At 47.7% G+C, this 26485-nt stretch overlaps 1 protein-coding gene across 2 annotated transcripts in view; it reads right to left on the bottom strand.

The window, feature by feature from the left end:
- Nucleotides 1–558: 558 nt before the first annotated feature.
- Nucleotides 559–26485, bottom strand: part of Micu1 (mitochondrial calcium uptake 1) — a 153096-nt gene continuing 127169 nt past the window's right edge. For both annotated transcript variants that reach the window (XM_048451741.3, XM_085679665.2), the window contains exons 10-12: nt 19326–19434; nt 2279–2368; nt 559–1413 (exon numbers count right to left, since the gene is read on the bottom strand). In XM_048451741.3, the coding sequence (XP_048307698.1) occupies nt 1256–1413; nt 2279–2368; nt 19326–19434 (357 nt within the window). In that variant the 3' untranslated portion in view covers nt 559–1255. The remainder of the gene's footprint in view (nt 1414–2278; nt 2369–19325; nt 19435–26485) is intronic.

Here is a 26485-nt window from a genome sequence, read left to right as displayed (position 1 = left end):
AAGCTGGCCGCCTGGAAGGGAGGCCCTGGAAGAAATATCGCCTTTCGCTTTCCTGTGAAGGTGAAGACAAAGCTGCCAGTCCTCTTGCTGCCCCATAACCCCTGGCCGTGTTCTGAGTTAGGGTGGAGGGCCACACTGAGGCAGAGCTGAAACAGAGGCTCATGGGAAGGATCTGAGGGTCCATTCAGCTCAACCTTCCCTTTAACAGCTGAGGGAACAGACGGGGAATGACTGGCTCAATACCACACCGAGTGGTAGAGCCAAGTCTAGCAGAGGCCATTGTTGCCAGGGTTCTGAAAATGCAGGCCCACCATTCTGGATGCTTAGAGTCTATCCCCAGGGAGATTTCTTGTCAGGGACTGTGTATTCCAGTTCCAAATGAAACAGTACTCCAACTGGGCTGGGACAATGCCACCTAACGACAAGCACCCTCACTTTGTGTCCGTTTCAAGCAGCCAGTGACAAGAACACCGCAGTCTCTGGTGAGGAGAATGGGGTCTACCGCATTGGAACAATACAAAGGGCCAGAGGAGAGGCCCAAAAGAAAGGACGCAAGAATTCTTGGGGATATTTACTGCAAACTGGTATAATTAAAGTGATATTTTACGAGTGTTTTAGACAGGGCAGATGGGCTGAGCTGGGTCTGGGAAAGTGACAGTGGGAGCCTTGGAGGGAAACGAGGGCACCGAGGACCACGAGGCAGTTTCTTTGACTCTGGAATTCTGCTGGGAGCGCAAGGCCTCCCTGGAGTTGCCGTTTCTGACATAGATCCTCCAACCAGGCCTCCTGCCAGCTCAGGGCACCAGGGTCGCCTTCATTATCATTTCTCACAGACTTTCTCTTGCCTGCCAGAGTATTTTCAAACTTACAGCTTAGGAACAGCAGGAGGAAGAAGAGCAGGGCATGTTCTTAAGATAAACCCACAGTGAGAGAGCCTGGAGGGGTGGGTGCTCCCCAGGGTTGGTGGGTGTCGGGAGGGGAGGTCTCCCTGCATTTTTTATCCATAGGGCACTAGTTGAAGGAGCTAAAGTGTCCACTTTGAAGACTTCTCCATGTTTTTTAAAAACCTTTGATCTGGCTGCCAACTTGAAGTCTAGTAGCAGCTGACTGGGTCAGGGAAGGGTGAAGAGGGAAGCCCGCTGAGCCCAGAGGTCACTCCCAGAAAGATGGAGGGGGGCACTACTCTCAGAAGCAGCAGCAGCAGCATGAAGGGCAGCTCCAGGGGTCCAGGTGCTAGGGTGCAGGCAGCGGGACCCTATTTGGGCAGAGCAAAGTCCCAGGCAGTTTCTTGGGCACATTTCCACATAGCCTGCATGAGACGGGTGAAGCCCATGTCCTTGGGCTTCTCCAGGCCTCTCATCAGCCGCTGCTTCATGATGGAAACAAACTCCTTATTGCTCAGCTCCCCATTGCCTGGAGGATGAGGAAAAACAGAGGTGTAAGTAGAAACTCTGGGAGAAAATCCCATCCCTCACACCCTGTGGGCTCTGCAGCCCAGCACACACTCAGCCAGGTTCATCTCTCTTGGCTTAGGGTGAGCTGCTCTGTCCTTCCACTGTGTTTCCAACCACAGCCACTGACACCGAGACTAGAGCAGAAGTCAGGTCCTGTGTGAGGACAGGGGCGCATGAGCTTTGTGTGTTGGTCCAGGGAACACTCCCGGGGTGCGGGAGACACGGGACATCAGTGACGGGGTAAGTGCTACGATGGTTCAAACAGAGGATGCTGGGGTGCAGGGGAGCAGTGTGGTTGCTGGAGAACTTCAAGTAGGCATTAGGACCTCTCAGGGTGTGGACATTTGGACGGTGTCGCCGCTGCTCTTTGCCTGGCCATCCTACTCTTTTTAGCCTTGACCCTGGAACCTTTACTGATCTAGGCTTATATGTCCTCCCCAAGCTGGATTGGTGTCTCTCTCTCTCTCTCCCTCTCCCTCTCCCCCTCTCCCTCTCCTTCTCTCTCTCCCTCTCTCTCCTTCCCTCTCTCTCCCTCTCTCCCCCTCTCTCTCTCCCTCTCTCTCCCTCTCTCCCCCCCTCTCTCTCCCTCTCTCCCTCATGTTGTTGTTGCTGTTACATAATGAGATCCCATCTCAACATGACAAAAAGAAACTAGAAAAAAAACCCCAAGGAAGTGGAAAACACAAATTGGGGCCCAGGGTGGTATCTTCAAGCTCACAGGGCCAGGGCCAAGCTGCTGCATAGACAACAGCCCCACTACAAACAGGGTCTGGGAATACAGGGAGGCCCGGCTCACCCTCCACACCCCACACGACCCCACTCACCGTCGCAGTCAAAGAGTGCAAACACCACGTCACACACGTGGTCTGAGAGCTCCACCTTCGCCACTGTCCTGGCCACCTGCTGCATGGTCACTGAGGGGAGAAAGATGCTCGGTTAGCGCTGACAGATACCTCCACTCTCCTTTCTCCAGATGGGGGCTAACCCACGCAAAGCTTGGTGACTATACTGAGGTCATCTTTGAGGAAATGAGGTCAGCTGTGGGGGTGCACATCTGTAATTGCAGCTGGTGAGGAAGGAGAGTCAAGAATCTGAGGGTGGCAGGGCTATACAGTGAGAACCTGTGTCAAATCCAAAACCAAAGCTCAAGACCGTGTCAGGGCACTGAGACAGGCTTGAACTATCCAAGGGGGCCATGTGTGTGCAGTGACGGAGCCTGGGCAGCATGTGCCAGGCCTGGGCTTGAGTCTCAATGTCCAGCAAAAAGGAATTAAAGGAAAGAAAGAAAGAAAATAAAGAAAGAAAAGAAAATGAGAATTGAATTTTTATCCAAGACTACTTACCCTTATACCTCAGGGTCTGTTTTTTTATTTTTGATTTTTCGATACAGGGTTTCTCTGTATAGCTCTGGCTGTCCGAGAACTCACTCTGTGAACAGGTTGGTCCTGAACTCACAAGAGATCTGCCTGCCCCGCCTCCTGAGTGCTGGGATTAAAGGTGTGCACCACCACTGCCTGACCTTCAGGGTCTGTTCTTTTGTATTGCTGCTATGAGTTAGAGGTGTGAAGTAAAGGAAGGACTCACGATGCTGAGCAGAGCGCGTGGTACAGGACCCAGCACTCAGGAGCTGAGCAGGAGGCAGAGGCCAAGGCTAACTGAGCTGCACAAAGACAGTTTCCACCGAGCACTTCTTTTACTTGTAGTCCTGGAGGAGCAGGGCATTCGGCCTCACTAGACCAACACACCATTTTTTTTTTTTTTAACCTCAGTAGAGAAGCTCTCTTCTCTTGCCATTTTCCTTTCCTGACATTTATGATGAAATATGGCAATCATGTGGAATTGGTTTCCCGCGAAAGACAAGCCAGGAAGAAGTAGGCAATTTCCGCTGTCATCCCTCTCACTTGGCCTACCTGTGGTTATCAGTCACATTACTGCCTACGGGTCAACCCCAAAGAGAAGTGAAACTTGCTGGAGAGAGAAGGGGCTGGAGAGACGGCTCCATGGTTAAGAGCACGGACTTCTCTTGACGAGGACCTGGGTTTGAGTCTCAGCATCCACATGGTGGTTCCCAGGCAAACACACTCTAGTCCCAGGGCACCGGAAGCCCTCTTCTGACTTCCTTAGGCACCAGGCACATACAAGGTACACATATATACTTGCAGGCAAAACATTCATATACATAAAATAAATTTTAAAAAAAAGAAAGAAAATGAAAAATGAAAAGGACGGAGTTCTGTGTATGGACTAACTTGTGCAGCCATTAGCTTAGACACCACAGCAGCCTATGGACCAGCAATGGCATCTGTGCGCCTCTGCTATTTCAGACGTCAACATCAGTTCCTCTCACCAGTTTGCTTTCTCATTTCGCATCTGTCACCTCCATATTTATCCAGCACCCTGCCCCCAAAGGTCGGCAGACACAGAACCGAGCTAGGTGTCATTGAGACAGGGCTCTCTGTGGTTCCACCCTGATGGAGTGGCTTGACAGTTTAGGGTTTACTTCTCCCATATTCAAAATCAGAGGATGCCGCGAGAGGGCTGTTGAGGTTGCTTGGCACACAGAGGCGTCTTATTGGTGTTTATTTTAGAGTGTGAGGGTGATGAACGGGGTGGAAGTATCTGGAAATAACTCAGGCTCTTGCATGGCTTTGCCTCTGTATTCAAAATCTCGAGCTCGAGGGGGAATAGGGCTGTTGAGGAAGGTGGGAAGCGCCAGTGTCTCCCTCCTTGGCCATGGTTGAGATCACCCTCGTTCCAAGTCTGTGACTTAGAGTGAAGGAGGCCGATGTTTTTGGAACAAAAAGATTTAGGCAGAAGCATCTGTGGTAAGTTTTCATGTGCCACGTGTTGGGGCTGAACAGAACTACAGTGCCGAGCTTGAGAAACTGAGTCTTGTAGGGAGAACTGATGGCTACTAACTCAACTGAATGGAGAAGAGGGAGAAAGAGGAAGAGGAGGAGGTCAAAAGGCAGTTTGTAAGGAGACTAGGAACTGCCAGGGGAGCTAAAATGGCCAAAGCTGGTGGGGAGATCTCCTAAGGTTTGACTTTGGGATATTGCTCAGGGAGAACGGGATGAGAGTGGGTGTTCTCAAACACTGCTGCCCACTGCACCTCCCTCCATGGCCACAGAGGAGTCCTGCGAAGGGCCTGAGAACCTCGTGTGTGCTAGAGTGTGCTTTCTGCTGGCTGTACCACTTTCTGCACTTTACATCAATCTAGTGTTTCATCTGCTCTAACAACTGCCTTTCTGCTTCGCTCCCGAGTCTCCATTCTCTCAGGGTAGAACGCCTTGCCGATCTTGTTGTTCTAAGACTCGTCTTTCTCCCATGCAGACAGCACTCTGCTCTAACAAACCAGTAAGCAGTATCCCAGGATGTCAGCGAGAGCTCTTGACAATTTCCATCACGCAGCTCATTAGGCTGGTATTAAGTGCTTGGAGAATAGGGACTCCTGGAGGCTGCAGCCAGAACATTTCTTTACAAAGGCTACCCCTTACAGGGTGGTCACAGGTTATGCCCCATCCCACCTGGAGGGGGCGCTAATGGTCTGCGTACTACCGGGCTAAGTCACGGTGGCTCCCGGGGATGGGCACAGTCTTGCTGGGGTGCCCTTTTCACAGCACAGGATCCTTGGAGAGGCCCCCAGGGTATGAATCACAACAGGGCAGAACAAACCAACTAGCTGGTGAGCTGTCAAGTTGGGAACTCTTGGGACAAGTGGGATGACAGCAGATCACAAGCCAAGTGCTTGGCAGCTGCTCTGGAGAGCAGGCTCATTCACACTGTTTCTGGCCTGTCTGAATCACACTAATTAAACCACAGTGAGGAGAACCCCCCCCCCCCCCCCCGGCCAACCTGAACTTTCCTGGGTCTATTGCTGTTGGTACTGCACTCTTGGCTTCCCCTATTTGGTGACTGTGATTCTGAAACACATACTTGGTCTCTTGTGATCGCTAATTTCCATTGGAAACCTGCTGGTATTTAGAATCACCATGGAAACAAACCCCTGTGCATGTCTGTGAGGATGTTACTGGGTTGAGATGAAAAGGCCCAACCCAAATGTAGTCAGTATAATCCCGTGGGCTGGGGTCCTGAACTGAAGAAAAAGGAGAAAGTGAACTGAACACAAATATCTATCCCTCGCTTCCTGATGGTGGAGCCAATGCTGGCCCAAACTCCTGCCGCCACGCCTTCCCTGCCACCACGCCTTCCACGCTGCCACCATGCCTTCCCCGCCACGATAGACTGTACCTTCAAGCTTAACCAAAGTAAAGTCCCACCTCCTTCTCCCTGCTTTCCTTTTGCATGTGTGTGTTTGTGACTGTGGTCCATGCAGAAGGCAGAGGGTGACGTCATGATGCTGAATGTTCTGCTCTATTACTCCCTATTCTCTCGAGGCAAGGCCTCTCACTGAACCTGGAGCTAAGCTGGTGGCCAGCAAGCCCCAGCAATCGTCCTGTCTCTGGCCCCCACAGTCCTGGGGTTGCAGGTGTATGCCTGGCTATGCCCAGCCAAATTATAATCCGGGTCTTTTTGCATGCACAGCAAGTTATATTACTCACTGGTCATCTCTCCAGCCTCTTAAGTTTCTTTTGACAGGTATTCTGTCATACAGGTGAGACAAGTGACTAAGACAGTTTTTTTTTTTAATTTTTTGACATAAGAGCTAGTATCCTTGTGACTGCCCAAGTGGTTCATCGTGTGTGTGTCAAAGAGAAGACTGGTGCCATTAGCATATGGATAGCTTCAAGATGGACCCTGGTCACAGGAAAGACCAAGTCTTGTTGGGATTTTCTAGCTGAGCCCTCTAACCCACTGAGTTGGTCCCCAAAGGCTACTGAGTCATTCCCTCATGCCTGTGTAACAAAGCCCCCTAAGACTCTCAGAGCACAGCGTTTGGAGAGCTTCTGGACTGCCGCCACATGGGGGTTCCTGGAGGATGGTGGGAAGGCACAGAAGCTCTCTGCTCCTCTCGACCTCTCCGCATGCAGCTGGAGCTGCCGAAACAAACCAATAACCTCTGCGCTTGTCCGAGTCCTTTGAGTCCCTCTCGCAAGTCAACTGAGCCCTGTCACACTAGGAACTGGCTGGGCAGAAGCTTGGTAAGGAAGGCTGTACTCGTTAGTATCTGAAGGCCAGGGCCAGTCTCTGGGGGTGGAGACCTCAACCCGTAGGATCTGATCTAGCTCTAGGGAGACACATCAAAACGAAATTGGGAGGGTGGGTTCAAGTAGAATGCTGGAGAAATCCCTACATGTTTTTATTTTTATTTTTCCAGACAGAGTTTCACTGTGTAGCCTCAGTTAGACTGAAACTTGCTATGTAGACAAGGCTGGCCAGAAATCACAGATATCCTTCTGCTTATGTTTCCTTAGTGCTGGGATTAAAGGCATGTACCACTATGCCTGCCCTCCAATTTTTTTGAGGTCACAGAAGTCTTCTGTGCTGGTTATTTTGGTGTTATAATAGAGGAAACACTCCCGCCCCCAACCATGGAATAATGCTGAGGTGCTGGGAGTCCAGTTGCTCATCTGCCTATATGGAAATGAAGGTTCCAGAAGAAAGAGAGGGCTTAGGCTTCCAAGGATCACCTATGTCACTTCTGATAATCTTCCCAGGGGCCTGTGTCCACTTAAGATTGGGATGGGGAGAATCGGTAGAATTCTGAAGCTCAAAATCTGCTACCACTGCCATCCTAGTACTCAGGAGGCAGAGGCAGGAGGATCTCTCTGAGTTCAAGGCCAGCCTGGTCTACAAAGTGAGTTCTAGGACAGCCGAGGCTACAGAGAGAAACCCTGTCTCAAGAAATAAAATTTTAAAAAAGAAAATTTGAAAAATCTGGTACCATTTGCTTTGACAACTCCAGGAAGGACCCGCACGGTGCCTGGTGTGGTCTGCGACTGGATATCTCCGTGGGGACAGAAGTCCACACTACGTCATGTGCTATAATAATGTGTCAGAAATGAGGTTACATACAATTAACCACACAACGGCCTCCCAGGGGAGCTCTGGGGTGATAAAACTCACACATTCACACGGACCCAGAGAATCCTGGAGCCAGAAGAGACTGCAGAGGTGACGAGGTGCGGAGAACCAGGGAACTGAGGTGACTTTCCATGGTCACAGGGCTAGTGGCCGCAGGGTGGAAGATACCCCATTGCTCTTTCCCTACACACATCTGACCTCTTACCCAGACAGTACCAGTTCCTTCCCAACTCTGTCATCCTAAAGGGACAGAGTCCAGAAAAAGAAAAGCCAAGTCGGGGCATCGTCAGTGCCTTCTGTCAGGGATGAGTGCTAGCCAGGACTGGGAGGAGGCGGTATTCCCGCCAACCGCAGATCCGACTTTCTCTGCAGTGAGGGTTGCTAGTCATGCCCTTGGAATGCATGTCACAGCTGAAGGGACAGCTCAACAGGGTATGAAACAATACCTCATGAAAAGCTAAGACTCAAAGGTGGCCTGGACAAGGACTCTTGTCTCATCCCCCTGCAAAGGTGTGCGGAAAGGTGACCCAGAGGTTTCAGCGATGTCCTGAGTTGTTCACATGATAAGTCATGCCCTGTTGGACTGCAGGGGAGAAAATGAAAGGCTGGCCTGTGGGCGCCAAGGTCTAGTAGGGGAAGAGGGGCTGCTTCGGCCCTGGGAAGGCTCGCTACTCGTGAGGAGCCTTTCTTGCACACGTCCTTTTTTTTTTTTTTTAACATCTTCCAGACTCTCCGGCAGTTCTATTACGCACTTTTCAACATGATTTGGGGCGAGGTGTGGGGAAGGGATCGGTGTTTGGGAGCGCTGACAAATGAAGGAGGAAGGAGCAGGGCGGCATCTTAGCAACAAGAGGCCATGTCCTTGCTCTGCATGGGACTACAGTGCAGGCTGCTGGCACCTCCATGTGACCAGGCTGCCTGCCTGTCAGAAGTGACTCTGTTGGTCCTGCTCCCTGATAGTACGTGCTACCAAGGACACCTGCAGTTTGGTTTTCTGAATCCCAAGTGCCATCATCTCAGATGACTGCCTCAATGGGTCCCTTGCTTACACTGGTTCAGCCTAAGTTGTAAGTTTCATTACATTGTCCAGTATTGTGTTTAGCTTCACTAAAATCCTATCACACCTTATCGCAAAATGGCGAGAGTTGTTTTTTTAAAATATATTTATTTTTATTTTATGTGCATTGGTGTTTTGCCTGCATATACGCCTATATATGCAGATCTTGGCATTACAGCCAGTTGTGAGCTGCCATGTGGGTTCTGGAAATTGAACTCAGGTTCTCTGGAAGAATAGTCAATGCTCTTAACCACTAAGCCATCTCTCCAGCCCCTGTTTTTTTGTTTTTAATATTTATATATATTATATATATAACACACACACACACACACAATATTATAGATGTGTTGCTGGTCTGGTCTAACTGCTGGGCTCCATGAGCTGCCTACATTAGCTTTCTGAGTCCCGGAACTATAGGCATATTCCACCACCATGCCTGGCTTCAGACAAGCGTGTCTAGGAGCACCATTAGGCAGTCAAGGTTTTCAGCTAACACACTAGAGGACAGACACGCTACAGGACAGTCCTGATCTAGACGGGGACAGCACGTACACTATTAAGATGGAGAAATATCTTATGCGCTAACCCACATGAATTACGATATGAAGTACTGTGTATTTGGAGGAGGTGGGTGTATTTTATATGTGAACTCAAAATGAGTGCTAAGGCAGATTGCTTTCAATTTGTGCACATGAGAGAGCGAGTGATGTAGGGTGGGGTGGAGGGGTCAGTGTGAACGAAGTACGGGAAGCAGCAAGGGTGTAAAGGCCTAACTCGAGAGCTGGCACATATGGTGCGGGGTGTGGGGGGCAAACACCAGGAGGAATTTCATTAAAGGCCAGTCAGCGTTCTTCGTAAGGGTACCTAACAAGCCAGGTCTTGTCTCAAGGCCGTACTCCCTCAACCTCCAACACACACTGAGACAGGGTCTTGCCAGCCTATCTTCAAATTCCTGGATCTTCCTGCCTCAGCCTTCTGAGTCCTGGAATTAGAGGTGTGAGCCACTATGCCTGATCAGATGGATTTCTGATTAGGGAATACATTCACTTACTTCAGAGTTCAAATGGTGTAGAGCGGGGTCTGGCTCTCAGCTGTGTGCAGTAGTGTCCTCACTACCGAGGCAGCCAGCAGCACCTCAGACACACGCACACAAAAGATTTACTCTTTCTCTTCCCCCTTTTCCATGAAGCAGTAACATAGCAAACAGTGCTGTGCTCGGCTCATCCAGCACCTTGACTGGGAGAGAATTCCATCCCAGAATGCAAACAGCGTCCTGGAACAGCTATAGAGTGCACATTCTATGGGAAGAATGGCTGCGATTTGCTGAATGTGTTCCTCCTCAATCTGCTTCTTTATAAAACAATATCTTCAGTCTCCTTCTTTATAAAACAATATCCTTGTTGGACTCTGCCTCTTGCTTCAGTGACGTCTAACACTGAAGCTGTAGGTAGGTTAAAATTTATCGGGTTGACACGGCCTGACAGACTCTGCTCACCTTCATAGGCTGCTAATGACGGTAAACCTTGAAGTCGCCAAGAAGCAGTGTGACAGGATCTAATTTCCAAGTATGTGCATGTGTGTATGCATGTGTGTGTGCATGTGCGTGCATGTGTTCTGAGGCCAGAGGCACCAGATCCCTTTGGAGTTGGAGTTATGGGCAGTGGCGAGTCTCTTAATATGGGTACTGGGATTCAAACCCAGGTTCCCTGCAAGATCTCTAAGCACTTCTAGGTACTGAGCTATTCTCCAGCTCCTAAAGCTTTTTTATTCTCTCTCTCTCTCTCTCTCTCTCTCTCTCTCTCTCTCTCTGTGTGTGTGTGTAGAGGTTAAAGGAGAAATTGTAGGAATTGCTACTCTCTTTCACCACATGGGTTCTGGGGCTTAGCAGCAAGTGAGCCATCTTGTTGGCCCATACTTCTTGTCGCCACTCTTTCCTGGTCTGTTCCTCAGTGGGATATAATGTCAATCGACTTTGTCCTCACCTCCTTGATGTTGGCAGTTTGCCTTCCCCTCTCCCTCTCTCTCCCTCTCTCTCTCCTATCAGCAGTCACGAGTCCCTAAGGCATCCCCCCCCTCGGGGTGCTTCTCATTTTACAAAGCCATCATATATGTGCAGTGATGTAGTCAAGGCAGAATCAATCTTTAGAATGCTAAGTAACTTGAAAATTGGGAAGATTAACCAGGTCTTTGTATGAGAAATGCCTCATAAAGCAAACATTTATTTTGGGTTTGAGCTTCCTTCCCTACACTGTAATCTTACTTTAAGAATTGATGACTTTGCCGTAGATGAATGGAATCCTGGCCAGCACTCCTTTTCACATAGCGGTATTTTTATAAGATGAAAACATGAACTGAAGTGCAGGGCTGCCTTCCACACACTGCAGGAATTTATCAGCAGAAGTTCTCTGGGCAGGCTTTGTAATCCCTTCCCCACACACGTCTGTGACATTCCTACCTCCGTGCTCTGTCTAGGTTGTCTGAGAGATCCTTGCTTTGAATTTTCTTCTCTTTCTTTTGTCACATAAAGGTGTTGAACCTCTTTTTTATTAAAAATATTATTTATTATTATTGTTATATGTGTTTATTATAATTTTATGGGTGTTTTGCCTGCATATGTGTACACTATGTGCTTGCCTAAGAAGGCCAGAGAGAGCATCAGATCTCTTGCAACTGGCTGTCAGATGGCTGTCAGAGACTACAAAGGTGCTGGGAATTCAGGTCCTCTGGGAAAGGAGTCAGCGCTCCTAATGGCTGAGCCACTTCTCCACCAGAGGCTGCTTTCTAACATCCCCGGTCCTTCTGGGTGCCTCACACTGGTGAGAACACCGCAGTGAAGTTCCGAGCCAACCTCAGTTTCTGCTGCCTCGTGCCACTCTAGCTGGGACCTGGGCAAGTCAGTTTCCTTCCGAGGTAATGACTTTATTGTAGGCCAAGGGCAGAAGAGAGGGAGTTTAGATAAAATGATCTCTAAACTCCCTCCCAGTACTAAAACTTTATGACTTCCATGTTATTATTATTATTTTTTTAATGATGAAATAGCTCAGGCTGGTTACAATGTCCATATCTTTAGAAGCCTTCAAATAAAAAACTCGGGGCTGGAGAGATGACTCAGCAGCTAGGAGTGTGTACTGCCCTCCCAGAGGACCCAAGTTCACTTCTCAGGGATCCGATGCCCTCTCCTGACCTCTGTGGGCACTTCCTCACACACACATATGTTGCTCCTCCGCCCCCACATAATTGTTTTAAAAGTCTTAAAAAGAGGATAAAACTAGAAGTGGGGATTTCTGGAATCACTGGCTGATGTGGCACACAGGATGCTGAGGTGGCCCAAACAGGCCCATCCTGTTTAGTGTGGGCAGGCCTTCGAATATGGCACAGCGCTCCTGCAGATGGGTTGCTTTACACGGCTATGGCAATGGTGATGGCGTGGCCAGTCTCGTCTATGGGAGTCTCCCTAGCAACTTGGGAAGAAGGGGATGCTGTCAGAGGGTGCATGGTTAGATTTGCCTGTGGAGAATCAGCAGCCAGCAGGAAAAGGGGGATTCAGTCCCACAAGGGAAATGAACTGAATTTTGCCAACAACTGAAAACCTTGATTACAGGCCCTGCTAAGATCTGGAGAGGTGGCTCAGTGGTTAAGAGTACTGACTGTTCTTCCAGAAGATCCAGTTCTAGGACCCAGGTTCGAATCCCAGTACTCACATGGCGGATGAGAGCAGTCTGTAACTTCAGTTCCAGAACATCCACAGCCTCTTCTGGCTTCTACAGGCATCAGGCATGCATGTGGTGCACAGACATTCATGTAGGACATATGTGCAAGCAAAACACTCAAACCACATAAAATAAAAATACAAATCTAAAAAACAAACCAGAACTACACAAACAAGATCTGAGCAGGGACTCCAGAAGGCTGCATGGAAGCTCCCAACAGCCTCCCTTGCCATCTCTCAGCAGCAGAGCTGGCCCTCCTTTATTACACAGCCAGCGGCAGGAAGCAGGAGAGTGGAGGTGGGGGCGGTGTTTACGGTGCTTACACCTGGGAATGTCCCAGGCTCCGCGCACCACACTTTATATATAGCTGCCCTCAATTTTTAGGTGTGCGTTACCCCTTTCTGCAGCCACAGCTCTAAGCTGCACAAATGAGATCTGGTGGAGGCCACGGCCAAGGTCTGATTGAGTTTTAAATTTTCTCACAAGGAAATAAAAGCTGCCACCTTTTCTTTTGGGAATCCAACAGCTTTTCTCTGACTTTCAATTTATCCAATAACTATAAATTAGTCCATTTTCACACGGATTTGAATGTGAGTCTGGGCCATGACACGATGGTTGGCCATCATTGCCATTCTCATGTAGGAGACATGACTCTGGGTGTGTCTGTAAGAAGCTTCTAGAGAGGCTTAGCTGTGGATGGAAGACCCATTCTGAACATGAGAGGCACCATCCAATAGGCTGGGACAGAATAAAAGTCAAAAAGGAGGGGCTGGAGAGATGGTTCAGTGGTTAAGAACACTGACTGCTCTTCCAGAGGACCCGGGGTTCAATTTCTAGCACCCATGTGGCAGCTCACAACTGTCTGTAAGTACACCTCTAGGGGATCTGACACCCTTCACAGGCAAAACACCAATGCACATAAAAGTAAAAAATATTAAAAAAAAATAAGTCTAAAAGAAGAAAGCAAGCTGAGCACCCAGCGTTCATCTCCTCCTGCTTCCTGACTGTGGACACGAAGCGACCCCTCCTGCTGCCACAGCCAGAGCTCCTCTGCAATGGACTGTACCCTCTCAAACTGCGTTACAAACAAACAAACTACACCCTCAATGTGCCCTTCTTTCTAAATTGTATTCTGCCACAACAATGAAAATGGAGCCAATTTCCCTGTGTTGCGTTCAGGACTCCCTGCTCTCCCCCCACCACACCCGCCATGCCGCAGTCAGGACTCCCTGCTCTCCCCTCCCCGACTGCAGACATAACTGGAGCAGCTATTTTACGCGGCTGTCACCTCGACACCCTGCCATGATGAACTGCACTTGTGAACTGCGAGTTGACATAAACCTTTGTTCCAGATGCTTTTGTTGGTGCGATGCATTCTGTCACCAGGAACAGTAGGGACAGATCTTAGGACAGTCTGCCATCTCTTGCGGGGGCTGCCCATGGTGAGAATAAATTCTCTCACTTCTTACTGTTTGTCCTAACTGAACATCTAGGGTGTGCAAGGAATTGTCTAGGCCTTGAGCAGGACAAAAAGAGACGGAAAACACGGTTCATGTTTAGATAACGATGAAACTGAGAAAAAGCATCAGTTCTTTATAATTAAGAATTTAGAACATCTAAGTTAGTAACAGTGTAAGAAGTTAACTATGGTGGCCTGGAGAGAGGGCTCAGTGGTTAAGAGCCCTTGCTGCTTTTCTAGAGTAGTTGGGTTTGGTTCCTAGCACCCACATAGTAGCTCACAATTATCTGTAATTCCAGTTCTAGAGGACATGGCACTCTCTTCTTCTGCTCTCCAAGACAAACATGTAGGCAAAACACCCATACAAACAAACAAAAAATATATTAAAAAAGTTAACTATAGTTGGAGGTGCTGATACACACCTTTAATCCCAGCACTTGGAAGGCAGAGGCAGGCGGATGTTTGTGAGTTCGAGGCCAGCCTGGTTCACAGAGCCCGAGAATCTCTGCTGATGCACAGCCCAGAACACCGTGCAGGTGCACCCTTTGGAGCCATGTTTCATGGCAGCCTCCAGAAGACAAGCTCTTGGCTGTTTCTCCCTCATTGCTTTGGAACTGGCTCTGTAGACCAGGCCAGCCTTGAACTCATAAAGATCTGACTGACTCTGCCTCCTGAGTGCTGGGATTAAAGGTGTGCGCCACCATCCAGCAGGGCTTGATTCTTACCCTAAAGGTGGCTGATTCATTTGGAAGGCCGAGTCACAGACCTGCCGTGAACATGAGGCCTGTCTAGACGAGAGAACAAGACCTAGTCTTACCATTGCTCCAGTGTGTTTGCTCAGCCAAGACAACTGGGGAGACACAGCCAAGAGCTGGAGGCTACCGTGAAACGTGGCTCCAAAGGGTGCACCTGCCTGGTGTTCTGGGCTGTGCATCAGCAGAGATTCTTGGGCTTTACCTGAATCTTGGAATACATTGAGAGGCAAGATGATGGTCAGGAGAATATGTAGACTTTGGGATTAAGGAGATGTGAATTTAAATCCTAAATCTACCAGTGCTTAGGTGGGCAGCCAGGAGTAAGAAACTCCTTCATCAAATGGGGAAAATGCCACCTACACAGTCTAGGTTTTAAGAATTAGAGAAAAAAATATATACAAAGCACTTAACGTTATGGCTGCCGTGGAAGCTGCTACGAAGTGACAGCTGTTTTGGGGTTCCTGACATGTGGCGGCGCCAGAGGCGGCGAAAGGGCAACACCTCAGAACGCTTAGACGGCAAGAGAGGCACCAGCGTGTCTGTTTAATGCGTCTGTTCGGAATGTGAGGCCTGCTATGAGCTAGAAACTGTCTACTCCACCAGTAACTTCTGACTCCCCCACAAATCAGTAGGACCTCAATGCCAGAAGATTGAGGTGTTTACTCTAAATGTTAGATTCAGAGAATCTGAAGCCACAGGGGCTCTTAGAGGTCATCTTTGTGATCTGAGTCGCTTCAGAGACAAAAGAAACTAGAATTGGCGATGGTGAGAACATTGCTTCAAAGGTCACCTTGGGGCTGCCAAGAATATCTGGCCTGAGCTATGCCACAGACTTAATATTTATTCTCTTATCCTATAGAGTGATGAAGAAAACCTTGGGGCGGTGGTGGCGCACGCCTTTAATCCTAGCGCTCGGGAGGCAGAGGCAGGTGGAGCTCTGAGAGTTCCAGGTCAGCCTGGTCTACACAGAGTTCTAGGACAGCCAGGGTTATGCAGTGAGACCCTGTCCCAAAACAGAAAGATGAAAAAGAAAATTAAAGACAATTGTTTCAAAAAAGTAGCTATGTGCAAGAGTCTGAGTAATAAAGGCAGCAGACATTACTTGTGATTATTCTCACGTATTACAGTTCAAAGGACACGAGGGACATGCTGGACGCACACAATTACCAAATCTAATACCCTGAGGCGCCTTCCGCCAGGGCCCCTGGACCTGGACGTTTTACTCTTCTGGCAGAAACAGATATGCTTTGAGATGGAGAGGCAATAGCTCATTCTTGAGCTCTGGCTAGACTTGAACTGTATCATTGCAGGAGGGCACTGGGGAGGGGCTGTGCTCAACTTCCCATTACTTCTCCAGCAGATTACTTACATAATTTAGACAGCCAGTCAGAGGCAATGCATTTGATTTTATATGCATGAATGAGCAACAGAGCTGGCTGTAAGTCAGTGCTAAATGAGGGACGACCTACAGTGGAAATCCAGTCTTTACTGGAGGTCATGTCTTTAGGAGGTCAGAATTCACCAGGGACACTGCATTCTTAGCTGAGTTTTATCTGAGTGGTTACTACATGGTCCACACAAGCTAAAGCCAAACCAAAGCAAACCAAAGCAAACCAAAGCAAACCAAACCAAAGAACCTCAATGAAACTTCCAATATTATCCCTGGGTCACAGTCTCTGATAACATTCTCTGATCCACCTGTCTGTACCTCTTGAACTATCATCCAGCAGAGTATTAATCTCCAGGGTACTAAAGGTATTTTGGAGCAAATCAGGTCTGGCAACTGCATCCCTCCTTTGGGGATTAGTAACGGGCATTAGCATATTAAAAGCCAGCAGGAACAGTGCTTTAGGGGAGAAATCCTGTGCCACGCTGGCATTTTCCAAACTTATTTAGATTGTGGAGCACTTTTCTCTGCAAACCTAGGGAGGACTCATTACCATATCGATCACGCTGCCACTGCTTGGGGAAACTCTGCTCAACTCTGTTTCGGGGTTGATTTGTGAGCTCTAAACCAGCCAAGGGGGGAACGGTGCCAGGGCCTCGGAAAGATGCCAGTGTCTGAAAGTCTTAACCTTTGTAGAAAAAAAGGAGGCAGCTGAGACGGAGAGCATCTGAGACCGAGAAGAGGCTGAGGCTGGACAGAGGGTCGGCGGCTTCGCCCTGCTCGGCTCCTTCTGTGCCCACAGCGGTGTGCGGGTTCCACCCTAAGTCTCCACATTTCCCGGCTCATTAGCACTTCCATGCTAACTAGAACACCTGTATACTCATCTTGCCCCCACTCCTGCGAGCTTCGTGAGGGTAGAACCCCATGGCCAGCACAGCAGCTATGATGCTGGCCAAATAAACACACAGCAGCATCACACTGTTATCAACTTTGGAACAGGATCTTTAGCAAACGCACAAGGTGACAGTGTTCTGTGTGTATTTGCCCCATGACACCCTATGAGTTAGCTATCTTTATCCTTACTTTAAAACCACTGAACGAGTCCAATGCCGTCCAGCCTGTACACGGTAGCAGCCAAGACAAACAGGCAGGGTGACAGGAGTGCCTGTGTTCTTTAGAGGCAGGGTCTCCTGAAGCCCAGGCTGGCTTCACACTAATTATGTAACCGGAGTTGGCCTTGAGATTCCCATCCTGCCTCTCTACTCCTAAACGCTGGGATAACTTCATGGGTTAGCAGGTGGTGCTGGGGACCAAACCCAGAGCTTTGTGCATGGCAGGCAAGAACTCTACTAGCTGAGCCAAACTCCCAGCCTAAAGCCTGTGTTCTTAACCACTGCACCAAGTGTCCTTTCTTCTGGGGCTCATCTCAGTACTAAAATTTACACAGTTCTGTGGTGAGAGGAGGAAAGGCCTGGAATTCATGCAGACCTGGTCAGTGTGTGGAGAGAGGAGGAAAGGCCTGTAATTGCTGTAGGTAGACTTATTCTATCTCAGGTGTTGGCTCTAGGCATAGAGAATACACAGGAAGTCATAAGAATTTAGTCTGAATGGCAGACAGTCTACACAGCAATGTGCAAACCTGAGATGCTATAAGAAAGAATAGGATGGCCGGGCGGTGGTGGCGCACACCTTTAGTCCCAGTGCTTGGGAAGCAGAGGCAGGTGGATCTCAGTGAGTTTGAGGCCAGACTGATCTACAGAGTGAGTTCCAGGACAGCCAGAGCTGTTACACATAGAAACCTTGTCTGGAAAGAACTGAAGCCAGGATGCCATGCACAAGGTGTTTGAGCTAGCTGAGAATGGATGTGGTCTTTGCAGCTGTGGTTGAGAATCTTGAGATAACGTTAGCCTGGATTACTAGCTGGGCTCTGAGACCTCATGAGACCAAGTAGGTGAAGACATTTAGGGATGTAGAGGGGAAGGTCACGTAGAGATAGGACAGATATGGTCGTTATGCACCCACAGGTCAGCGAACATGCCTATAGCCACCAGAAGCTGAAGAGGCAAGGAAGGATGCTCCTTGAGGGCCTTTGGAGGGAGCACAGTCCTGCCAGCATCTTCATTTCACGTCCCATGACTTTAACACTCAACTGTGAGAGAATGAATTTCTGCTGCTTTAAATCAAGTTTGTGGTAATTTTCTGTAGCAGTCCTGGGAGACACAGGCATGCGGTTCATTCTGTTACTTGGCATGAATCTAGGCCCTACCCTCTTGATATCTATCAATGTACACTCAGGGAATTCAACGTAAAACATATAAACCAAACCAAGACGTCAAAGTAAATGACCCAGCACCACAGGCCTTGAAGCTAAATGTATTTCTGCGTGTCAGGCAGGGCTCTGTAATCTGTTCCCCGCCTCTGGCTGTAAGCGTGTGAGTGCACAGAGGACCGCCATCTTACTCTGTAAATGGCCCAAAGTCATTTGAAAGAAACTCCCCTACCACCTTTTTAATCACTAGGTTGCATTTCTCTGCGTTTCCACTACCCTGAATCATTTTATTTTGTACACCCTATAATTTTAACATAGATAGTGATTCATCCCATATAGTTTTCTTTAAGTGGTTCTGTTGGCTTTAGTTGAGAAGGGAAAAAAAATCTAGAGGCACTTATTAATTCTATTTTTGTAACTTCTGACTTTAAATCTTATGTTTTTGGATTTGCACATGGTATCTAATCCTGCCGTGTGAGCTGGCAACACAGCCAAAGCTGTTCTGGAAGGAGGACTTGGTAATACCTCCCCATGACATCTGCATCATGGTTCTCCAAAAAGAGCCTACAGAAATGAGAGGAGGCATTATTTTAAGCCAACAAATGCTATTTTAAAGAACTATATAGATAGAGTAAAATAAAAAGCATGCGAATTGGAGCGGAAAAAAAGTGAAACGAGCTCTGGCTGCAAGCAGAGCCATCTCATTTGTTTTTCTAGCCTAACTGACATGCAGCTGACAAAGTGACATATGACATATGACAACATGACGTTACACACGCCCTGACTCTGCCTCAGACGAGAGAGGTTCTGAAGTGCTCTCTGCTTGGCTTCACGGCTGTTTCCAGACGTCACGGTGATGGTCTGCCCTGTCTGCTGCACCATCCAATGCATGTGCGGAGCTTGGCGTCTCTGGGTGAAGTGTAAGGCTCACTTAAGGCCGACACAAGAGAATAAACCACCTGGTGGTGTTGGCACACACCTTTAATTCCACCACTTGGGAGGCAGAGGCAGGCAGGTCTCTGAGTTTGAGGCTAGTCTGGTCTATAGAGGGAGTTTCAAGACAGCCAGAGATACACCAAGAAACCCTGTCTCAAAAAACCAAACCCAAAACCCAAAACCAAACACACAAACGAAAAGAGGAAACCGAAGGACAATGCCGAGAAAAGCTGACATTTTAAGGGGAGCCACTCACCTAGTGGATACAGACTAATGCTCATAGCTTTAAGAAAGAAACTTCCGGGCTTCTTACCTTTATCAAGGGATGCTCCAGCCATGTGGTAAAAGCTCAGCGCAGTGTCCACATCATTAATGTTCTTCAGGAAAGTGAAGAAGTTCTCTACCTCCTGGAAAGTCAGGCCCTGAAAGAGGAGCGGCAGCAAGGTAAGGCAGAGCCCACCGCAAAGAGCAAAGCCAGAGAAACCCAGCGGAACAGACTTCCCCAACTTAGAGATGCTGGGCCAGTCAGTCAAGGGACAGCATCTGTATACACCACAGGACAAAAGTCTAGAGCAGTGCTTCTCCTCCTTCCTAAGGCTGCGCCCCTGCCATGCAGTTCCTCAGCCATACAGTTCCTCAGCCATGCAGTTCCTCACGTTGTGGTGGCCCCCAGCCATAACATTATTTAGCTGCTATTTCATAACTATAATTTTGCTACTATTACGAATCGTAAGGTAAATATCTGATAAGCAGGATATCTGAGATGTGACCCCTGTGAAAGGGTCCTTCAACACCCCTCAGAGAGGTCACAACCCACCTGTTGAGAGCACTGCTTTAGGGTATTACCCTGAGGAGAGCAGCCCAGCTCACCAATCCTCCCTCACACATCAACTCTAGCATAAAGCTGCTTGCAGGGACAGCTGGGCGACCTCCATCCTCGACGACAAGGGCCACTGTGCTTTCCTGTTAGTCACACTGTCCTCAGGGGTTGGTGGTCACTCTACTGTTGCACATCTTAAGAAGTGAAATCTCGCTGGGTGGTAGTGGTACACACCAGCACTCAGGAGGTACTTTAATCCCAGCACTCAGGAGGCAGAGGCAGGTGGATCTCTGTGAGTTCAAGGCCAGCCTGGTCTAGTTCCAGAGCTAGTTCCAGGACAGGCTACAAAGCTACAAAGAATTGTCTTGGAAAACAAAAACAACAACAAACCAAACCAAACCAAAACAAAACAAAAATTCCAGTCAGGACTTCCATTTAGCAGTCTGCTCACAGGTCTTTTCGGCTTAAAGTAGTAAGAGAATCACCAAAGAGAACATACAAGGGCTAGGTATGAGCACTTAGCAAATCCCCAGCACCGATTGGGAAGGCTGGACCGGGAAGACTGGACTGGGAAGGCTGTTCACGACCTCCATTTAAAAAGCTCCAGCTGAAAAGATGCCCCACGGGACCTTGATGACATGCTGTGATGGAGAGATTCTTTCCAGAAGCTGAAGGTTTTGCTCATCTTAATTTCACTTTCTATGACGACTCAAGCAAAGCAGCTACTTGCATCAGGGCCACCTGGAGCTCCTTCCAGGGGGAATCGCGGCCTATTTATTTCCCCCACTTCTCACAGATCCCACTGTGGCCACAAGGAAGGCAGAAGTGGAACACCGGGGAATGTCCTGGTCATTGTGAATGCAGTCACAGGCCCCAGTGGACTGCAGATGCTAGCTCGCATCTGTGGATTGTGGTGTTTCAGGTTTCCAACCCTGAACTGCAGAGTCCAGGAGCACAGTAACAAGAAAGCTGGAATACAGGTCACCTCCGGCTCGTCCCCAGTGCTCGCCAAGCAGGGCCAAGTGAGTCTATCTTAGCACATCAGAGAGCTAGAACTCTGGATGTAGGGCTGTGTCACGTGACTTTCTGTAACCTTTCCCTTCAGAGAATCAGAGAATTTAAAAGATGTTTTACTGCACAGTATGACGACTCTAAGGGTGCATGAAATACAAACACCCAAACTTGAGAAGCAGTTATTAAATAGCACCCACAGGATCTCCATTTGGGCCCAGGAGCAGCATCCTATTAGATTCCTCCCCCACTGGGGCTAACTACAACACGAGGAACTGTATTAAAGGTCACAGCATTTGGGATGTTGAGAGCCACTGCCTCAGTCTATTTTTGAACTTTATAAGTGGAATTAAGCAGCATGCATTTTACTATGTATGACTTCTCTTTAAGGTCTACCCCATATTTTTGTTTATTACTGTTTTTTTATTGTATAAAGTAAAGTATCATATCATAAATATATCACATCTGTTTTTCTTTTTAAAAGGATCCCAATATTGCTGGGCGGTGGTGGCACATGTTTTAACCCATCACAAGGGAGGCAGAGGCAGGTGGATCTCTGTGAGTTTGAGTCCAGTCTGGACTACAGAGCGAGTTCCAGGACAGGCCAAAAACCCTGTCTTGAAAAACCAAGAAAAAAAAAAAAGGATCCTTATGCATCTGTAATTTATTAGGGTATGTTCGTGTTTGAGAGGGGGCTGTCCTGAGGTCGGAGGACAACCTTGTGGAGCCAGTTCTCTCCTTCCACCTTTGCCAAGGGTTCCCGGGATCAAACTCAGGTCACCAGGTCATGGGTGCCTTCACCCACGGAGCCATCTTGCTGCTCACAAACTATTTTCCTGTTTCAACAATGGGTGATTCTCAGTTTTGAAGAGTTATGAACAAGGCGTACCTATATATTCCCGCATCCAGCCAGGCACTTATGCACTCCCTACCTCGATGGACCAAGAGGCATCATTTTTGCAGACCCTAATTTCAAGTCATTTCTTTGGCCTGAATGTGGGCTGCCCAGAGTTGGGGCTGACCCCTGAGATGGATGCTGCAGTATGCTGGTTGACAGAAGCAGTTGCCTAGCACCCACCTTGTAGACAAGTGTGCCACTGGAGAAGCACAGGCACTACAGTATCACTGTATCTGCACTTTATATGCACGGTACCACTCCCTCCATCCCTCAGAAGACCATGCAAAGATGGAGGCAACACAAATGTCCACTGAGGGATGGACCAGTAGACCAAATGAAGAACCCAGGCCTGCCTCACCTTCCTTCTCCAGGTCATGGTGGTACACATTCTAGAGTTTCTACATTCTAGAGACTGAGGCAGGAGAGTTTTGAGTATGATGTTTGCCTGGGCTACATGGTGAGACCTTATTTTGAAGACAAAACAACAACAAAATAATAAAGGACATGGAGGGAGGATTTTTTTGTTTAATTGCACTTATACTTGTGCTAGGTAAAATTATAGACAGAATGTAGGCTGGTGGTTACCACAGGGAGCAGGGAGTTACTGTATAAAGAGTTTCGGTTTGGGAAGGTGAACACAGTTCCGGAGATAGTGCGGATGGTTGCCCAATAATGGCAATGCACTTAAAACCCCTGAATCACACAATTAAAAATGTTTAAAATGGCAGCTTCTGTGTATATTGGGACACATACACAAATGCACTAAAATGGCAGCTTCTGTGTATACTGGGACACACACACAAATGCACTAACGCTTTAGAGCTTTGCAGAAATGAAGAGATGGATTTGGGTGAGGAAGAGCGGACAGCGTTCTTACTCTTCTTCCCTTTCAGAGCAGCGTTCTAGGGTGGCAGAGATGGCTCAGCAGGGAAGAGCACCGGCTGCTCCTGCAGAGGACCCAGGTCCAGTTCTCAGCACCCACATGTTGGCTCACAACTGCCTGTGACTCGGCTCCAGGCGATCTGATGCCCTTTCTGGCCTCCTCAGACAACAGGCATGCATGCGGTGCATGAACTTAAATACTCATCCATATAAAATTATACTCAATATAAAAATACTCATTCACATAAAATAAAAATAAATCAAATCTTAAGATACAATTTTAAGCAGGGCATGGTGGCACATGCCTTTAATCTCAGCACTTGGAAGCCTCTGAGGCAGGTGGATCTTTGTGAGTTCCAGACCAGCCAGGGATACATAGTGAGACCCAGTCTCTGAAAACAAACAAACATGAAAACAGCACCACCACCTCCAGTTATTGTGTGTTTGTATGTGCATGTGCATGTACCATGGTGTGTGCGGAGGTCGGAGAGAGCTTCCAGGAGTTGGCTCTCTCTCTCCTTCCATCTTACTGAAGCTTGCTTACTTTACTGTCTCACTTCTGCTGCTCCATGCATTTCAGCACAGCTGCCCCGAGAGCCTCCGGGCAATTCTGTCTCCACCTCCCACCACCACATCCAAGTGCTGGGATTACAGATCCGGGCTATCACATTTGGCTTTCTCTACCTGGGTTCCTGGGATTGAACTCAGGCCGTGATGCTTGTGTGGCAAGCACTTTTAACCGCCGAGCCATTTTGCCAGGCCTAAATTCCTATTCTTTTTCTGTCGGGCTGAGAAGAGAACACAGAGACTCATGTATGCTAGACAAGTGATCTACCACTGAGCTGCGCCCTCAGTCTCAGACTAAACTCCTAACACAGAGAGGACACTGTACAGAAAATATTTTCTACTTTGATAAAGAATCGCTAATGCTTGCTAAAGAATTGTTTTGGTGAACCAGAAATGCTACAGCTCAAGACCAGACTCCTCACGCTGGGCTTACTGGAGGACGGAGGGGGAGAGTGAGGACAGAGGGAGGGACAGAGGGAGGACAACCTGCACCAAGCTTTAGACATCAAGATTTAGACAAACAGTGGGGCACAAATCACCCAATGACACCATTAAATCTAATATATAATGCTGTCTTTATTATACAGATGCAATAAAAAATATTTATTGAGCGCTTACTCGCTATCCAGCACTCTGCCAAGAACAGCAGGAGAAATAAAACTACACTGGACATAGGCCTTGATGTTATGGAGCTCGTGATTTACACAGGCCTCCTTGAGGAAAAAGACGAGGCCAACCACAAAACTCTTATTTCCCAGTAATTACTTCACACACACACACACAGATACAGACACATACACACACACACACACAGACAGATACAGACACACACACACACACACACACACACAGATACAGACACACACACACATACAGACACACACACAGATACAGACACACACACACAGATACAGACACACACACAGATACACACACACACACACACACACACACACACGGCCATGAGCTTTGTGGATGTAAAGTAGAACCTAAGGGCTATGCTTATTGTGAGCTAAGGAAGACTAAAGCTCATGTATGATCTATTGGTTGTGAAAGGGAGTGATGTCAACAGCAACCAGGAGGGAGTGTCCTCCCCTGAGCTTGATGTCAGGAGAGTTTTCTTGACAGGGAGGTAGAAAATCTACAAGTTTTTATTGTTCTGTAAACTAGCTAATTAGTGACCCCAGGGAAGATGAACTTACATAAAAGCAAGGCTACTCAAAAAAGATGGTAAGATTAGCAGTAGCTTGTGGAAGCAGGGGCAATTTTCTAGGCACTGAAACTATGCATTTGGCACGAGGGAGCTGTTAACAAGGTGAATTGTCTTTTGAAAGTAAAAGCGATCCACAAGAAGTTTAGAAGAAAACAGTGATATTTTTCTGGCTGAGTGAGGGAAGAGTTCTTACATAACACAGCAAAGCAGAATCTAAACCCCAAACCCCTGAATCAGAGCTCATCAAAACCGAGAGAAAATTATAAATGAGAGAATGAAAGAAAATATTTAAAAATCACTTTTTTTTTAAAAAAAATAAAGGACTTGTATAAAGAACTCTTATGATGCAATAGAGAGAATCTAGCAGCTTGGCTTAAGGAAAGACTTGGTAGCGAGATGACGCTCAGAGGTACACAGCACTTGGCCTACACACAAGCCCTGGACTTGACCTCAGCACCATAAACAAACAACAAATATCAAGAAACAATGTATTAAACAAGATACATGATTGAACAACAACAAACACATTGGGAAAAACAAACTAAAACTATAACGATAGCTATAAAATGACTGTGGTAAAAGACAATGAGCAAGAATTATTGCATTATTGAGAATGCAGAGAAATGGGATTCTCATACTCGTGTGGAAAAGTAAAATGGTCATTGTGGAAAACAGTTTGGGAGGTTTTTTTTGTGGGGGGGGAGGGAGACAGGGTCTCTTCTCTACATAGTTCTGTACATAGCTCTGCCTATTCTAGAAACCATCACATGGTAGATCAAGCTGGCCTCAAATTCACAGAGATTCTCCTGTCTGTCCCTCCTAAGTGCCAGGATTAAAGCTGTGCACAACCCTATCTCCCTCCTAGGAGTCTTCTAAAACTTACAAAACAAACAAACAAACACAGGTCCAGGCATTGGAGAGATGGCTCAGTAATTAGGAACACTGGCTGCTCTTCCAGAGGATCCAGGTTCCGCTCCCAGCACCCACATGAAGCCCGTTCACAACTGTCAGTAACGCTAGTCCCAGGGGATCTGACACCCTCGTCTGGCCCCTGCAGGCACCAGGCACACTCATGTTTTACAAACATATATGCAAACAAAACATTCATGCACATAACATAATATTAAAAGAATTAGTTGGACAGTGGTGGTTCACACCTTTAATACCAGCACTCGGGAGGCAGAGGTAGCTGACCTCTGTGAGTTCAAGGCCAGCCTGGTCTACAGAGTGAGTTCCAGGACAGGCTCCAAAGCTACCCTGTCACGAAAAACAAAACAAAAATTAAAGGAGGACTTGAACAACAAAACAGGTTCAGTAAAAACTTGCACATAAACTTGAGAACAACAGAATTCCCTTTTCTTTTCTTTCCTTTCTTTTCTTTTCTTTTCTTTCTTTCTTTTTCTTTCTTTTTTTTTTTTTTTTGAGACAGGGTTTTTCTGTGTAGCAGCCCTGGCTGTCCTGGAACTAGCAGAATTTCTAACAGCCTCAAATGGAAGCAATTTGATTGTATGTTTGATGGCAAATGGGTGAAGAAAACATGGATGATGGAATGCTATTTACTATTCAGCAAGAAAAAGCAAGAAAAAACCCAATTAATATGTGCATTAGCACAGATGAACCTTCAACATTATGCTAAGCAGAAGAAGCCAGAGGAGAAAGACTACAATGTATTTATTATAAAATGCTCAGGAAGGGCGGGCTACCTAGCGGGTGGATTGATGGGAGCAGGCAGAGGTGCACACTGAAAACTAGCGCGAGGGATCTTCTGGGGTGACGGAAATGCTTTCATACTGTTGGCAGTGATGTTGCATAACTGTACATTTACTAAGAACTACTGAACTGTACGATTAAAATGATGACTTTTATGGCTTATAAATTATACCTCAGTAAAAACTGTTTAGAAAATTAAAATGCAGGACTGGTGAGATGACTCAGTGGATTAAAGTTCTTGCTGGCAAGCCTGATGACCCGAGTTCAATCCTTGCTCTCTGCATGGTGGAAGGAGCGCACAGGCGCCTTCCAGTGTCCTCTGACCTCCACACACACTGCAGAATATGTGCGCTCTGCTCCCCCAATAGATAA

This window comes from Myodes glareolus, chromosome 18 (assembly GCF_982192425.1).
Source record: "Myodes glareolus chromosome 18, mMyoGla1.1, whole genome shotgun sequence".
In the NCBI taxonomy this organism is placed as follows: domain Eukaryota; kingdom Metazoa; phylum Chordata; class Mammalia; order Rodentia; family Cricetidae; genus Myodes; species Myodes glareolus.
This window is presented reverse-complemented; position numbering and strand designations above follow the sequence as displayed.